General features: G+C 42.3%; 3 protein-coding genes across 9 annotated transcripts in view; all 3 read left to right on the top strand.

Annotated features, from left to right (window-relative positions):
* The window catches only part of ttyh2 (tweety family member 2), a 52,287-nt gene extending 45,287 nt beyond the window's left edge, over positions 1 to 7,000 (top strand). Inside the window, exons 9-14 of one of the 3 annotated variants that reach the window (XM_071538309.1) lie at positions 813 to 905; positions 1,149 to 1,241; positions 1,705 to 1,851; positions 2,331 to 2,521; positions 3,113 to 3,191; positions 5,211 to 7,000. In XM_071538309.1, the coding sequence (XP_071394410.1) occupies positions 813 to 905; positions 1,149 to 1,241; positions 1,705 to 1,851; positions 2,331 to 2,521; positions 3,113 to 3,191; positions 5,211 to 5,291 (684 nt within the window). In that variant the 3' untranslated portion in view covers positions 5,292 to 7,000. Of the gene's footprint in view, positions 1 to 812; positions 906 to 1,148; positions 1,242 to 1,704; positions 1,852 to 2,326; positions 2,522 to 3,112; positions 3,192 to 5,210 lie in introns of all 3 variants that reach the window. The other 2 variants (XM_071538308.1, XM_071538310.1) reach the window with 2 other exon arrangements.
* A 1,113-nt stretch (positions 7,001 to 8,113) lies between these two features.
* LOC139660221 (dynein axonemal intermediate chain 2-like) lies at positions 8,114 to 13,688 on the top strand. Its single transcript, XM_071538306.1, has 12 exons — positions 8,114 to 8,296; positions 8,628 to 8,789; positions 9,165 to 9,286; positions 9,704 to 9,846; positions 10,185 to 10,298; positions 10,628 to 10,767; positions 11,023 to 11,145; positions 11,445 to 11,668; positions 11,810 to 11,945; positions 12,063 to 12,209; positions 12,434 to 12,658; positions 13,635 to 13,688. Exons 1-12 carry the CDS (start codon positions 8,114 to 8,116, stop codon positions 13,686 to 13,688), a joined length of 1,773 nt encoding a protein of 590 aa, XP_071394407.1.
* Positions 13,689 to 14,533: 845 nt separating this feature from the next.
* Positions 14,534 to 17,678, top strand: part of kif19 (kinesin family member 19) — a 34,519-nt gene continuing 31,374 nt past the window's right edge. For all 5 annotated transcript variants that reach the window (XM_071538315.1, XM_071538312.1, XM_071538314.1 and 2 more), the window contains exons 1-2: positions 14,534 to 14,783; positions 16,237 to 16,317. In XM_071538315.1, the coding sequence (XP_071394416.1) occupies positions 14,745 to 14,783; positions 16,237 to 16,317 (120 nt within the window). In that variant the 5' untranslated portion in view covers positions 14,534 to 14,744. The remainder of the gene's footprint in view (positions 14,784 to 16,236; positions 16,318 to 17,678) is intronic.

The raw sequence follows: 17,678 nt of genomic DNA on the forward strand, positions 1-17,678 counted from the left end.
TCCCCGTCCTCCAATGTCTCTGGCTTTTGGATTTCTGATCAGGCCATTAGATTGTGCTGTGGAGAATCTTTGAAACACAGTCAGTCATCCCACCAATACCAAAAGTCCAAAAAAATAAAATCTCAAATCAAAGGAAACTAATTACATTTATGGGCTGAAGTAACTGGTCATGTCCTGTTTCAATTTAACTGTGTGCTACAGGGCATTTTCTTGTTATGGTGGATGACTGTGAAGATACAATTTTATTTTGACGATGTGACAGATTAAGACATTTACAGTACAGTTGGGGCTTGGGTGTTAGTTTATGAAAAATCCACAAAGCTGAAGGTGCTGTCTTTGAGGTAGCTTATGCTTATTCGGTTGTATTGTGCCCATTTGTGAGGCTTATTCTGCCCCCTGTTGGTAAGAGAACAAACCTACAAGCCCATCATGAGATACTCAAACTGTGTTACAGTGTGTGATACTTTATATCAGTACAATATGTGTAATCCCAGATAGAGATACTATAATAAGTGGATGGTGGACAGTGGGAGAGTTCTTCTTCTTACATTCTTCTTTCTTTCGTCTCTGGAATGACATGAAGTCTGCACATTGTTTTAGAAAATTAACCACAATGATCTTCTTCAGGATGCAAACGAGTGTTTGAAATGTCTGTGTTATTTGATGATATGTTGAATATCCTTGGGAACCTTTTTTCTAAAACGGTGTGTGCAGACTCCAAATGTTCTTCCATTTGGATCAGTGTCTACTCTGCATGTGCTCTAGTTTTATTTTTTCTGCATGTTTGTTCAAACTTGCTTCTTTGTTGGCAGTCTCTGACCATCTTCCAGAGGTCGCTGACCACCATGCAGATCCAGATCCAGGGCCTGCTGCAGTTCGCTGTACCCCTCTTCCCCACAGCTGAGGTATCTCACACACACGCACACACAAACACATGCGACACACACACACAGACTGTGTTGTCTGCATGGCTGTGTCATACCTGAAGTATTTTTCATAGGTTGTGAGTACAAAGCTCATTCCCAATCCAGTCGCCAAGCTTCTTATGCTGCTTCTCATGCTGTAGTATAAAGGAGTAAAGCATGCAGGATTTTGTCATACAAAGTAGCGATGAAGTATTTCACCATGAGATGTTGACCTCTCCGCAGAGAGACCTACTGGGTATCCAGCATTTGCTCAACTCCTCTGAGGCCAGCCTGCACCAGCTGACTGCCCTGCTGGACTGCAGGGGGCTCAACAAGGTTGGTTCACTGCATCCTAATTGGCAACACAGCGGCACAACTAGGTCAACAGGAGAGTAACTATGGAGGATTTCAGAATAGAACTGAAACTAGAACTGGGAACAGAGCAGAACACAGGAGAAAATAATTTAAAATTTAACAAGAAGAGCTTTGCCAAACTGTATGTGCTATCTAATGTGTGTGTGTGATGCAGAGGTTGCTGTACGGTCTGACTGGTGCAGTGTGGCTCATCACAGACCCTGTGATCTAAATGAATAATGCTGATTGTCCCCCTGAATGTGTCTCTGCACACCATCAATGAAAAGTAGCAACACGCACATGCTCTAAGTCCTTCTGTGTCTTTGCTTAATTTGTCTGCTTGCCTACCCTTTGAATTTCAATATGACCGCAAGTGTCTGCTTATACATACAAAACATTTGTGTATTTGCTTCTGTGTGTGTGTATGTGTGTTTGACCTCTTTAGGACTACCTGGATGCGCTGGTGGGGGTGTGCTATGACGGGGTGGAGGGTCTGCTCTACCTCTGCCTCTTCTCCATCCTGGCAGCCTGTGCCTTCTGTGTCATGCTGTGTGCCATTCCCAGGGCATGGAGACAAATTGCCTGCAGGTCAGTTCGCCCTCTGCCTGCCTGCCTGCCTGCCTTGAATGCCCTCATTTCCCAATCCTCCACCCCTCTCTAGTCTGTGCTGCATCACATATGAGCCAATTGGCTAACAGTACAGCACAGTTAATCTGTGTTGTTCACCATATGCCTACCTATGCACAGCATGTTGGAGAACACATAATACAGGGCTTTGGTGTAAAGTGAAATTTGAAACACCACTTTTACCACATGTAGGTGATTTTTTTTTAAACTGGGATAAGAATGGGGTATTTACTTTTCATGGTCATGTGGTGGTAGTGAGCATAAGGTTAGAAGTTCAAGCCAGGCTAAGGGCCAAGTGTTGAACACAAAGTGCCTGCCAGTGGCTGGTGACCAGACACACACCCACACACACACACACACACACACACACACACACACACACACACACACACTTGCCACCCCTCTGGTTCCTCTGCTGACATTTCACTCCATCTCTCCAGGGAGCGAGATTATGACGACATCGACGAGGAAGACCCGTTCAACCCGCGGTCCAGGAGGATAGGCTCGCAGACTCAGAACCCCAACCACACCAACATGCACAGCTTCTGCAGCTACAGCAGCAGCATAGGTAGCCAGAGCAGCTTGCACCCCCCCGCCGCCCAGGCCGTCTCCAACGCCCCCATGTCTGAGTACATGTGAGTGGAAGGAATGTGGGGAACAAAGTGTGGGATAATGTGGTTAAAGCAGAGATGGGGGACTTTGATAATATAATACTTTGGTAATGAGGCGCACAAATCACTATGTGGCCTCAATGAGGGGGAATGAATGCTTGTGTGTGCAGAATTCATGTGTTTGTGCACAACAAAGCTGAAAAACATAAATCATAATACCAACTCATACTGGATGTAGTGCAATGACTCTGTAATGTAGCTCCAAAATATATAGCCTTTTTAGAAAAATACAATGTACTCAAGTCTTACTACACTATCATTATGTGTGAGCAGTGACTGCTTAATTTGTGCATGATACAGTGAGGCTGACTGTGGTAAATGCAGTGACAGCTTACAAGCTGCACAGGATGTTATGACTTGTAAGACAACAGATTGTGATCACAGTTGGGAATTGGCTCAACAAACTAGATAATTAAATGAGTAAACGATGTCTAAGACCTGGGTGTTTATCTTTGTTTTTCCTCCGACCTCGCTGTTCCTCTCTTTTTCTATGCCTCTGTTCCTTTCTTTCTTACTTACTCCTTTCGCTCTCCTTCCTTTCCCTGTGTCTCTCAGGAACCAGACAGCTCTGTTCGGGGGAAATCCGCGGTACGAGAACGTGCCTCTGATTGGACGAGGCTCTCCACCCCCCTCGGTGCGTTGGGTCCCAGAGGCCAAGTCCTTCCTATGATGTCACTTCCCTCTGAGCTAACCAGTCAGCCTTTAGCCTAAAAAGCACTGGAAAAACTGTCTTAGTATTATGATTATTACTCCTGATCATTTAATTCAGGTCTATTTTTTCACTCAGTAAGGTTTTTTTTCTGAAAACCAGCTGGCACACAGATAGCTCCTCATCTGTGACTGAGGCAACTCCTTGTCTTTCTCAGTTTCTTGCTTAAATTATGACTTTTACATCACTGATTTGGTTCACATTTCCCAAATATTATGCCATACTCAATAACCTTTTATTAATTTATTGGATTTTTTTCAAGGGTAATCAGGTTTTTCTTAAGATACTCTGTAGCTGTACTCTTTGTGCCTTTTTCTGTCCTCCGTAATCAGAGGCCGACTTACCAAAGCAAGGAGAGGAGAGGCGGAAGTAATGTATTTAATATTTAAATATGAACTGAACATCATTTAGTCTCCCTCTGGCCATATTCCCAGGAGAAAACGACACAGGTCTTAGTGCATGAACTCAGTCACTCTTACACAAAAGGTTGTCTTCCTGATTGAATACAATCACCTCCCGCTGGGCCATTTTACTCCTATCATATCAAGGAGACAGAAATGGGGACATTTTTTGGATTGATTAAAATTTCATTGGGCCCATCCTCTCAATATGCATGCTGTGTATGGGTGTAATGAAATATAAGGGACTACAGTTTGCATGCATCTAATTTCCCTCAGATCAGCATTTTCTTACAGGAGTTATGTTCAGCAGGACTAACTGTTGTGTTTTGTTGAAAGGAAATAAATGCCAAAGATATATTTTATTTCTGATAAATGATGTATTGTTTGTTGTTATTGGTAGTGGTGTGAATTTCAAAAGACTGTGACAAAAGACAAATCTATTTTCTTACTCTTCACATTGTGATTATCTCCACAATTTCAATATGATTTGTAGATAGAATAGAAAAATAGCAGGATTAGTTCTACCGTGTAAAGTTTGTCATTAGCTTTCAGACTCTAGTTTCAACAGTTGATGGCTAGAGGATGTGACCTTGAACGCAGCCTTATGACTTCCTTCCTAATCAAAACTAATGCCATGCAAATAATGTATAAGTTCTCCCTCCTTACTGCAACTTTACAACGCCATACTTTTCAGCTAACAGCTTCTTTTATATATTTTTTTGTTTGTTTGTTTGTCATTTGTGTGTTTGTTTGTATCTATCATTTCTATGTTTTCCTCTTTTTTTTAATCAACTTTTGGAGGTATACTCTCAGCAGTATAGAAACCGAGTAAGTCTTCTCCACTCCTCCTTTCATCTCCTCTTCGGGATTAACCCCCTCCACCCCCCTCCTACCTTTCCTCTGTTGCATCTCCGTCTCTTTTACCTATCCTTTTATTTCCGTTACCTGTTTGGTTCCTCTGCGGTCTTCCTCTCTGGCATGGCTTTTTGACTCACAGCTGACCGTCCTCATTCCAGACAGTCTGTTTTTTGACCTAGTGAGGGTTTGTTGAGAGGGTGGTCGTCGCGTCCCCGGACTCCCCCACACAGATACTCTCCTGTGCATGCAGTCCACCCCCCCTCATCCAATTCTATAGCGTGTACTGCCGTGAGGTGTCATGTGTAGTGCTATAGAATTCAACTTATCCTGGTATGCCCCGTGCCACAGTGCCTGTGGTTTGACACGTGAGGGCAGATTGAGAGTGGTGCCACCCTCACTGTTAATGTCAAAGTGCTTGACATTGGCACAGCACAATCTGCCTGTCGCTAAGTGTACATTTGATGGGTAAGGGATTGATTTGAGCACAATTTAGCCCACACTTGTTATCCATGCATCGGGCCAGTTTAGCAGGTATGAATTAAGCCTCATCATGACAAATTTTCTTCCCTTTTTTTAGCTCATGACTAGGCTTAATCCATGCCCGTGAAACCGCACCGTTAAGTCCTACTGACACATGCAAAAACAGCTTGTAATATATTCTGTGTCTGTTCCTTTTCCCCCGCAGTACTCCCCCAGTATGAGGGCCACCTATCTGTCCATGACCGAGGAGCAGAGTAGACACTTTGGGAACGACTTCCAGGCATAGACTCGCTCCCTCCTTCCTCTCCTCGTCTGTCCGGGTTGTCCGGGCCATGTTACCACACACATACACACACACACACACACACACACACACACACACACGCACACACTCAACAGGCAAGAGTGTGTTGCTACACTGCTGACCCTCTGGTGTAAACCTATGTGATGTGATGGAGGGGGAATGCCATAGCGGTTTGTCTCCTCCCACCGTCACAGAGAACAGTGTAACATCTCAGTAGTCCAGGACTCCCACCTGCAGTCTCAGGACCATGGAACCATGTCTGTATTGTTCCACATGTGTTGTGTGCTCATTACCGTTTTATCATACTTCTCTGCCCCAAGCCTTTTGCGGGAAAACTCAAGCTAAAAAACTGCTGACGTACTGTTGAACTTACCTGCTCTTAGTTCGTTGTGTTGGTTTGCTACCAGACACGACCTTTGAAACATTTGTTGAAAAGTGTAAGATAGAAACGACTGTGAGGTCATTTGGCTATAAATCAGCCGTGGCCTCATACTGTGTCGTCTATTTGTGAAGTTGTGGGGGAAAAAAAAGTGTGATGATAGTGATTTGAGTTTCTACGCTTGCTTGAGTCATTCAGATAAAACATGCCGATCAAATGGAAGATAAACAACTTTGATGAGGACTTGTTTCTCACAGTACTATTGATATTAATTTGTATCCACTGAAGTGAAACTTGTAATGAAACATGGAAGCATGTTTATGTGCCTATAACTACTCCCTTGTCCTCAAAGCCAATGTTCCCAATATATAAAGAACAATTTTAAATTGCCTGTCTCTCTCTTGCTTAAAGAGATTCTTTCTGTCTACACCTCTTCAAAGCCTTGACAAGGAGCACTGGATAACTTTTTACAGCATATATTCAAGGCTCCAAAGAGAAAAAAAATTGTATGGAACAATTTGAACATAAAGGTCTTCTCCTTATTAACAAAATTGATTAGCTCATGTAATCATTGTCTGTGTGTTACGCTTTATGCTTGATCTTTGTAAAGCACAAACCCAACACTGACAGTGTATAGCAGGAGGTATTGTTGAGGTATATTGTTGAGGTATAATTTATGTCAATAATCGCAGTTACACACACACACACACACACAGAGTGAAGCTCTATGTTTCTAAATAGTGTCACTTTTGCAATCTCCAGAGACTACCTTGAGACCATGGCATCTGTAAATAACTTGTACAATTACAGACTGTTGGCTCATTTTGTTGTGACTTTATTTTAATTTTGTTTCAAATGTCTTTTTTGTTGTCCCAATGTGCCACTTTTATAATGGAATTTACTTCTAGTTTGGCCTGGCTCTACCACACAGGATGACAATGCAGTTGTTGTTGTTTTTTTCCAGGGGCCACTGATTCATGATAGCTGAGAGATGTTTTCTGCATACCATCTAAATCAACTAATACATACAATTCTAATTTTGACCATCACTTGGGAAGTTGTTCTGCTCTAACTATGATATAGTGAAATTATTCAGTTAACCTGACTAATTATTTTCTTCAATTTCTACAAATCAAACCACCAAAACAGTACACATTTCTATTGACTGATATTGTTTGTATGTAGGGATTTAATACATAGGCCTACAATTTTCTTTTTTAATTATTTTGTTTATTGTCAGTGCATGTTACACTGTACAGCCATTGAGAGTGGTGCTTACTTTTATGTGTGACCCCAGACACTGAGGTCTAATTGTGAGTTGAATAAAATAGTTTTGAGTAGAACTGTCCTGTGTTGGTGTTAATCTTTCTGAGAGTGGGTGGTCACGTTCTCCCCTCTCTTTGGGAGGGCACGCGGACGATGGGGAAAAGCGCGGGGACCCACAGTGTTGCTAGGATACACCGAACTGAGCCGGCGCTGCTACTGTAGGCCAGCCCTGCTTTTCTTTGCCTCAACTTCTTTATTTGTAGGTTAACCGAAAGTTATCAAAATACAACGTTGTCATTGTCAGGTAGGGATTACGATATGTAAGTTATACATTTAATTTCCATGTGAACTTGTAGAGCAAGGTAAGCTTATCTAATAAGACTGTTATAATAAAACAGCTATGATATCATTAGTTAGCCGCTAGCTAATTATATATCCCAACTAACAGTTAGCTAGTATAATTCTCATATAACGTTAACTTCAAGCTGTGGGATGATAAAGTGTGGATCACAACTTAATGTGTTTCATTGCACTATTATGATGATATGTCAGACAAGGCAAAAATATATTTAAGAAGTAAGCTCCCAAAATACATAAAACCGAGAGTGGATTTAAAATAGTCTTGACATGGAATCATAGTTCACAGTAATTAATGTCTGTAAAAAATATTTTAAAAGTGGGATGCTATATTGTCTTATAAATGGAATATTAAGAGACTTAAGTGCACAGCCCAAAATTCCTACAGCTATTTGTCACATTTTGAAGGCACAAGAAGGGATAAAATTAAAGCTGACATTAGCTGAGTGTCGGTGGTGTGCCAAATTTTGTATCCCCTAAAAAAAATGTGTGTCCCCGGTAGGTTACCAGAGTGATGTAAGTTAGGCAGCGGCATGTGTGTTAAACTGCTATTCAAGAACTATATTGCTTGGTGGAAGAATAACATTTAACAACTATCATTGTTAAATTTATTATTGATTCAAAACAAGGATACTTGAACATTTGCATCCTTGCTTTATTAATGTAATGGAATAAGTCACACTAGACCAGCTTCATATTTGTAAAACCACAAATCCTGCATGGAACATTTACCCACTGATATGGATCGATCAGACATCTTACATGTTTGCTTTATCTCCCCCGATTTCTAATAGATGACAAAATGGAGATAACCTATGTTTACAGCAAGAAACGCAGCAACTTTGGCCAACAGTGTCGTTTCACTGATCGGCCTACAGAGTTGATAGTTGACCTCCTCCCTGATCCATCTCTGGCTGCCACCTTCATCGAGAGAGACGCTCGTGATTTTGCCATAGAGTGTTCTCAAGAGATGTCTGAGCATGAGGTAAACAGGTGGAAAGTCCTTGTATGCAGCCTGTTGTCATGCATTATATACCACACAGTCATCTCTATGTATTACACCAGGTTTCATTGTGATGGTACTGAATTTTACACACACGATCATAAAGCAGTGCACACGCCAATGCACACCATCATGTCTTCATTTAAGTCCTTGTTTGCTTTAGATAAAATAGATTTTTTTCTGATGAGATAATAGGCAATATCTGGCACCTTATTTACATTTGAATCCAACGCTGTTTATCCAAAGACACTATACAGTCTGTAACCAGGTCACCACTTGTGTTTTGAATACCATCTGTCATCATCTTTTCTAGGTTAATACAGAGCGCATTAGGTCAGTATCCTGTGGTATAAACCATGTGGAAGGTAGCTGGCCCAAAGACATCGATTCCCAAGACATGGATCAGACCACACGCTTCAGGAAGAAAGCGCTAAAAGACGAGCACTATGTCAACTCCATGCCGCACCTGTGCAGCGTAAGTGTCTGAAGCTGCTATTCACCGGTCACTATATAGTTTACCAAGTCTGGAGTTTGATTCCCCATTTCATGGAAATTTCATGAACAGGCCGATTTCACAATTTTATGGAATTGCAGTACTCACGCATAAAGTATGAGTACAGTGAGGTATGTCTGTTTCACCTCTACGTCCACATTTCTGCACACTTTATGTAAAAATATCTAAATCCAATTACTGAGCCTTACAAGCCCCAAAGCCACTTCTCCAGCTGTGTTGGTGTGATAGAGCTTAATGGCACGCGGCATGTGTGAAAGAGGAGTAGGAGTGAGTAATTGCTGCTCCCTTCTCCTTCTCCTTCTCCTTCTCATTGAGTTCTGTGCCTCCCTCATACAGATCATGAGGCACAGCATGGAGCAGAACAATGCCATTGACATTTATCAGCAGTACTTTGAGGATGAGGAGGTGGTGGAGGCGGCTCCAGACCAGCCTTCAGCCAGGACTATCAATGTTTTCAGGTATCTGGCCCCAACTTTTCCCCCACAGGGTTGTAACTGCATAACAGTGGCACAAATCTATTGCCTTTTTAAAAAAAAAAAGCAGATAGTACCAAGACTTATGCAATACAAGTCAATACATCACCTATATGTTTCTAAACTCATCCACTGAGGACATGGATGGTTCTGTCATGGTGACTCAAATTGTTAAAGCTCATTTCCTATATTTAAGCTTGACGAGTGTGTCAAATTTTTGCTCACATTTCAAGTGACACCTGTGCTTTCATAGTGGTTTAGCGGTTAAATTATTTACTGAATATGCAATAATACAACATAATTACAGTACTGTTACATAACTTGATTTTAATGCTGTGCCTTAAATGTGGATATTAGTCCCTATCTTTGAATATAATCCCCTTCAGCTGTGTCCATTTCTAGAGACCCTAATGAAGTCAAGCGCACTGCAACCGGTCTTTCCTGGCATCCTGATGGCAGCCGCAAGCTGGCTGTGGCCTACTCCTGCCTGGAGTTCCAGAAAGCCAGTGAGGAAATGAGCTTTGATTCCTACATATGGGACACTGGTAGGTGTCAGAGCCATAGATAGAGTCTAGTTAGGTTGTACGTTAAGTGCTATTTTGCCACTAGGATTTGAAAGTATTGGCTGTTATAATGTGACAAATCTTTCATGAATTTTCCATCATGAGGTGCCACACATTCTAAAAACCAGCCGGCATTCTAAGTTACCTAGCAATGACTAAGGAGCATGATTATGGAGCTGAGATGGCTACCAAAAAGCAAAGGCTGAACTTTTTGGTATCTACAGTTTTGGTGTGTTCTGGTTCCATTCTCCTCAGTTATGAGTAGAGAGTTACTGTGCAGTGAAGACTAATGCTCCTGTGGCTCATATGTGTGTCCCCAGAGAAGTGCAGTGAGCCAGAGATGACTGTGAAGCCTGCGTCTCCCCTCATCTGTCTGGAGTACAACCCCAAAGACTCACACATCCTGGTCGGGGGCAGCTACAATGGACTGATCGGTAGGTGCTTTAACTCTTTTATCCACTATGCCACTATGACCCTCACTGTCTTATGCACAGAATTGAACTGACTTGCTGGAGTCAGTGACATTTTCCAACTGGCTATAAAATACAATAGATTAACTGCATTAGCCCTAGTTACCTCGGGCTTCTCTGTTATTGTTGTTGCAAAGTGAATAGTTCATTAAAAGAGCATTTTCCTTTTGTAAATGTCATATGGCTAGAATGATGTAAGGGGGCAGAGCCTGACTGTGTATGTGTGCCTGCGTGCATGTGTATGATTGTATGATGGTGTGATTGCATTTGTGTCTGTGTGGATCTCTGAGTAGCCTACTGGGACACTCGCAGAGGCAGCCAGCCAGTGGAAATGTCCAAGCTAGAGCACAGCCACCAGGATCCTGTCTACAAAATAATCTGGTTGCAGTCAAACACAGGAACTGATATCTTCTCTGCGTCCACTGATGGTCAGGTTAGCCAAGCCTCTGCGGCCTCACAAAGCCCCTGTCACCTTATCCCTCTCTCAAGCCCAGCCGGACACAATAGGGCCAGGGTGGCACGAATCCCTCAGCCACTCATGGGCAGTGAAGTCCGATACCTTTGGTCAGGCTGCACTTTCACTGACCTCTCCCAGCCATTTCCCAATAGCAACGAGGTTATGTAATACTGATGAGGGAGACTCGGTAAGTGGCTGACCAGTGGCTGATCGGTGCTCTCTGTCCATTAGGTGCTGTGGTGGGACATCCGTAACATGGCTGAGCCTACAGAGAGGCTGGTGTTGGACCCCAGCAACGAAGACAACCTGGATAAAGCCTTTGGAGCCATTTCCCTAGAGTTTGATGCTACCATGGTGAGCCACTCAAAAGCATCATGGTGTTCTTTATTGAGCAGTAACTGATTAATAACAAAACGTAAAAGTGCTATTATTGTGAAAATGTATTTTTAATTATGAAACCCCACACCCTAGCTGCAGATTTTCACCCCACTCCCACAATTGTCTTCATGTATTCAGAAAGGACTATACATAATGGGACAAGACAGAAAATGTGAATGAAAACATTACTGTTAATGCGGAGTCTCCTTATTTGATGTCTGCCTACGCACCTTGGGACTGTACAGAATCTGTACTTGTTGTTTCTCTTTCTTTAGCCCACTAAGTTCATGGTAGGGACAGAACAAGGCTTGGTGGTCTCTTGCAACTCGAAGGCCAAGACCCCAGCAGAGAGTATTGAGTGTACATTTATCGGCCATTACGGCGCTGTCTACGCCCTACAAAGAAACCCCTTCTTCCCCAAGAACTTCCTCACTGTGGGAGACTGGACGGCTCGCATTTGGTCTGAAGACATTAAGGAGTCCTCCATCATTTCAACCAAGTGAGCACCATTTATAGGCTGTCGTAGTCTTACATAAACATTCACAAACCTGGGCAGAATTTAATCCTATTTAACTACTACTGTACCATGGTTTAAGTGGAATTCAACACTGACATAACTCCCTTTGATTGTTGTTCGTAGACCTGAAACGTCGTACCTGACAGACGCCTGCTGGAGTCCAGTTAGACCCTCTGTATTCTTCACCGTCAAGATGGATGGAACGCTGGATGTGTGGGACATCCTGCTCAAGCACAATGACCCCACACTCCGCCTCAAAGTCCGTTTCCCCTGCTTCTTCTGCACAAAAAACATTTAATCAAGACAATATCATGTGCTGTGACTTGGAACATGCTAAATGATATGAAGCCAGTATTGTTGTTGTTGTTGTTGTTAGGTGTGTGACGAGGCTCTGTACAGCTTACGGATGCAGGATAACGGGCGATTCCTGGCATGTGGCTCCCAGCTGGGATCTGCCACACTGCTGGAGATCTCGCCTGCACTATGCACCCTACAGAGGAACGAGACGGGCATGGTCGCTTCTGTAAGAACCTACCACACTACCTTTTCTTACCCACTTGCTGTTTTCACTTTCACTGCTACATCTGGTGTTGTAAATAAGATTGTGTCCTTAGTGAACTTGCCGAAAGAGTTAAAAAAGCATTACTTATTAGCATTACTCGAAAAATCTGGTCTGGAAGTAGGCTGCACGGCAGAATGTTGTTTGTTTCTTGATTGAATGATTATGATGTGCTTTGTCATGGTCAGATGTTTGAGCGCGAGACCAGACGAGAGAAGATCCTGGAGGCACGTCGCCAGGAGAAGCGCCTTAAGGAGCTCAGCCTCTTGGAGCAGAGCCAGGACGACGACAACAACAAGGAGGGAGACGGACAGTTGAGCTCAGAGGAGCTGAAAGCGCGCGCAGAGGCCCAGTTTTTCCACATCTTGGATTCTGAGATCAAAAAAAGAGAGGAGGAGGAGGAGAAACAGAGGGTCAGCCCATTATAGTCTTTTTAGACTATAAAATGTTGAAACATCTGAGTTTGTGCAAGTTTAGGCTGGTGTAAATTAGGCCATGTTTTTGGCTATATAGATGGCCAGTGCTCCCAGCAACGGGCAAACAAATGAGCCAAAGCTCAAAAATCTATTCATCAAATGTTGGAAAAGTTGTGGAACTTTACTGCCACAATTTCTTTTGTGTTTACTAAAAAACTGCTGTAAAATAAAGGTGTTAGACAAAGATATATGTCTAATTCCATGACATTCAGATTATAGTGAGTATTCTCTGAAGATTTAGAGGTCATCCGTGTTTTTATCTCATCTTGTTTAGTTTTCTGCAACTTTAGTCTCCAGCTCGCAGTAGCTATGGTTATAACTGGTGCTAAATAAAGAGACCATATTCTCAATTTTAGCAGCTCTCCACTGGTTACAAGTAAGATATAGAGAAGATTTGAGATTTTTCTGATCATATTTAAAGCACAGCTGGGTCTGGCCCCCAGCTCATGCCTTGCTATAAAGCACTGTAAACTCTTTTAGATAATTACTAAATAAATGATGAGATATTATTATTAACAATGCTCCACATAATTGTGAAATCAGCACAATGTGTGGGCACAATCAGTGCAATGATTTGCCTTTCAGTATGCAACTGCATTTCAGGATGGCAAAATCACATTTTAACTTAGGGCCTAATAAATGTGTTGTCATGTTAAGGCATGACCTTGCACCAGCAAAATTATTCATGTGCGATTAGAGTTAACAGACAGATCAGTGGAATCAGAGTCCAAAAATTAGTTAGTGGATATTAATTTTTTTTTATTATTATTTTATGACTTGACCTTGTGGTCCGCATGTGTCCCACAAATCATTCTGAAACGTCCTTGTACTTACTTAAAATCATAGGCTGTAAAAGATGTGGAGAAGCAGTCTCGGGAAGCTTGTGTCCAGTAAGTATTTTTTCTTCCAGCAGATGGCGGCATGGCGCCACAGAAACAAGATGCTGCAGGTTGAATGCAAGGCTTGATTCCTGCAGAGAAAGCTGTGTAGTGTATCAAGCCAGCCACAGATGGACAGAAAAAGAAAGGAAGTTAGGCGATGTAGCCTTCAAAATAGCAGAGCTAAATAGCCTGTAGAAACAAGTGTGCCACTGCTATGGGTTACAGTGGATTTTTCCAGGATAATAGACACCCTGCCAAATTGTCTGGCATATGTTATGTGATTCAGCCTTTCTTTGTGTAGGCCATTTGTTACAGCTAATATAGGATATAATCTTAAAAGATTGCACTTTATTGATCTCGTGGGGGAAATTAAGGAATCTAATCTTGCATGTGCCTATATGTCTATTACTACATGATATGAAAAGGATATTTATCTACTATAAATTCACCCTTGGATATACACTGCAATACTTCGAAAAACAAAATAAATAAAAAATAACTCACAACATACAATAGGTTGACCAATAAAGATCTTATTTTGAAGGTTCTGACCGGAAGTCGTATAGTTTATTCTGGCTGGCTTGATAACGGTTGTGCCGCGGATCTCCAGGGACAACAAACACACACATAGAAACACACACTAACAGGTAGCGAAGAGGAGTAGGAAATGCACGTAGCAGGTGGGCTGGAGTAGGAAGGTGCCTGACTCTCTCTGTCCGGCTCTTCTTCTGCCTCCACATTCATGATTCGTGTAGTCCACCGACTCTAAAACAGTAGAAACAGTAGAAACGGATCGTTGACGCACTTTGAAGGGGACGCAGAGAGAGAGGGAGTGAGAGAGCGAGAAAGAAAGAGGGAGGGAGGGAGAGAGAGAGACTAGTGTGTGACTCAGGCGACAGCAGGACAGAAGTCGTGAAGTGAGGAGGACGACGTGAAGCGGTGCAGCTCGGTGCTCGGTAGGAGTGTTATTACCGTGTGGAGAGAGTGACAGGTCGCTAGTTGGACGCTGGCCGCCCAGCACAGTGAGCTGCAGGTGGTTTAGAGGAGGTGGCATGCAGGTACCGTCAGTGTGCAGGATGGTTGCCGACTGTCCCGTCTACTGTTGACGCTCACTATCTTAACACTCTCACCCGAAAGTGACCATGAAGGACACGGGGGAATCAAAGGACCACCAGCTAACTGTGAGTTGAAACTACATTCTCCCCCTTTCAGTGTTTTAATTCCAAGCATACACACTGTTTTTATTATTTATCATAGTGAAGTTTTTATTATTTATCATAGTGAAGTTTTTATTATTTACGTTTGTGAAGTTTTCATTTCATCCTAACAAGCTGTTGTTCAGTAATCTAAACAAAACATAACTTGAACATTTGAAAAACAACTTTGTCTTACGACTAATGTTCTAACTATTGTTCTATTGATTCCAGATATGACTGTTGATGTTTTTGATGATTTTATTATCAGCACATACATAGATTTCCCAGCCCTACACTGGTACCTATAGCCTACTGTGCCCTCTGGCCCATATCTGAATAATTGAAAGGCTGTTTCAGTTCCCTGGCCTCTCTTGTCCAGTATGTAATATACTTTCTACAGGCTGCTGACTGACTGAATAGAGGTTTATTAATCCCCCTGGTTGCTTTGGCAAACCAGGCAATGCATTTCACATACTGTTATGTGTGTTCCACAGTGCATCTGTGTTGTTCTAATTGCATACTGAGGATGTGACTGCCACACGCCTGCTGAAGTTTCTGTTAGACCCATGCTGGGATTGTTATTATGTTTTCATTCCATTTCATTCCCATCAAAAGCACTTCTTCACAGTGAAAGGTCCCAGTTAAGTCTCTCCCAGATGAACGTTAATGGAAAAGAAATTGTGCAGGGAGAGAGAGGCTAATGTCAGCGTGACCCAGAATGAGCCTGTTGTTGTAGTGTAAAATACAATGTCTCACCCATTTACCCATTTAATGTTTTTTGTTATTCCACCCCAAATCCCTACCCAAAATTGATTAGGGAATGTTAATTGACCCTTGATATGTAAAATATGAACTTCAGGCTTCTGTTTTCCATTTAAGATAGCGTTGCTGATTGTGGGAAAATGTCATCAGTCTAATTTGTTTCTGTCTCTTGGTTGGAAAAATGACATTCATCAGGCAGTATAGTGACTCAGAGTGGAATGTAGAATGAAATGAGATGGGACACGAGGCTGTCCTTTATTGTCTGGTTGAATGGAAAAATGAAAAAACAACAGTTAATAAAGCATAGAAGAATCCATACATACACTGTAATTGACAAATAACCCAAGGCCTTTTCCTGTCTTTACTGCATCATACTCCAGATCAGAACAAGCCCAATCATATTTCCGCACAAGGAATCTCTACCCAGACTCACACACTCAATCACAACTTCAGACATAACTGCGTCAATATCTACAGAGTCCGAAAAACACGGCCTTTGTTAGGACAGAATCAATGACTGTGGAATCGAGGGCAGTGTAGTTGTGTGCTGTTGCTATCCGTCCTCCCTGGCAAGGCAGGGTTCAATTCATTTCCAAGCCAATCATTTCAAGAAATAGAATCTCTTCGAGGTTGATTGAACTGAAAGAGAACTGAGATGATTCTCTGTGTCCCTCAGGTGGCCTTGAGGATCCGACCCCTCAGTGATGCCGAGCAGGAGGAGGCGGCTACGATCGTGGCCCACAGAGTGGACGACCAGGTGAGACGCTGCCCTGTGTGTGTGTGTGTGTGTGTGTGTGTGTGTGTGTGTGTGTGTGCGTGTGTGGGTATATGTCAGTGTCCTCTTTACGTCTGTGCACATACAGTATGCATGCATGTGAGTGAGTGATGGGGTCAGTGTGTGTATGTGAGAGGGCTGCTGTCTCCGTTTCAGCCCTCTCTTCCGGCCTGACACAGGTCCTGGCCTACATGGATAATGTATCTGCGGGGCCTCAGTATAGTTAGCAGGTTTTTAAAAAGCATTGCAGTGTGTTTGTATCCCTCATATGTCACACATAACAAGCGGGCAGGCAGGCTGATGATTCAGTCAGGTTCATTTCATTTGGAGACACGTGCTGCTGCTGCTGCTTGCAGTGGATGACTCACAGTGTTGTAGCTCAGAGAGTGACCTTTCTAATAATGAGTGATGGAAAGGCTTCAGGTTCCTTCATAAGGAGACGGCTGAAAGCGTCAGCATAGCGAACGCCTGGAATGTAATTGAACACAACGACAGAGCTGTATAATATTCCTATCAGACAAATTAACTCAAATCAGGCCTTAGATGCGAGAGCCAATATCGCAGAAATGAATAAATACAAAGATTTACAACCATGTTACTTCATATTGTAGGATTTGTTGGAATTTGTCAGATCTCTAGAGGGAATTTGTACTGTATGTTCGATTCAGTCATTCTGAAAACATTGTACAAGCCTCATTTTGTTGCTTTCAGATTGACATGCATATTTGAAATCACACAAAGGGGTTTTGAATGGGCATCATGGGGACCTAGTTATGCACAGCAGTAGAGGACAAATACACTAGCAGTCAAAGGTTTGGACACACCTGATTGAAGGTACTATGTTTTTCATGATCTTAAAGCCATTTTGATATAAAAGCTTATGCTTAAATGCTTGAAATGTGTTTCTGAAGGCGATGCCTATGTATGAATTTCTTTCCAAAGTCTTTGCCTTTCCATCAAGACAAAGGGTGGCCACTTTAAAGAATCTAAAATATAACATAGTTTTGATTTGTTTAACATTTTTTTGGTCACTGCATAATTCCATTTGTGTTATTTCATAGTTTCGATGTCTTTACTATTATTTTAAAATGTGTAAAATAGTCAAAATAAATAAAAATGTGGTGTTCAAACTTTTGACTGGTAGTGTACATATCCAGAGCCATAGATTTTGATCTACCTAAGACTCCATCTATAAATGACCATATCACCTCCCTGTTCAGGTACAACAATCAAAAACAGACCAAGTTTGACTTTGGTTTGTTTTCACACAACAGCAGTGTTTTGCCCCTCAGAAGCCCATGTCCTCTCCTTAGAGCACAACCCCTGCACTCAGTATGTTGTGC

The sequence above is a fragment of the Centroberyx affinis genome, unplaced genomic scaffold (genome assembly GCF_046629955.1).
Source record: "Centroberyx affinis isolate AG114_WGS23_722 - 3 ecotype Tasmania unplaced genomic scaffold, CSIRO-AGI_Caff_v1 ptg003252l_1, whole genome shotgun sequence".
Taxonomy (NCBI): domain Eukaryota; kingdom Metazoa; phylum Chordata; class Actinopteri; order Beryciformes; family Berycidae; genus Centroberyx; species Centroberyx affinis.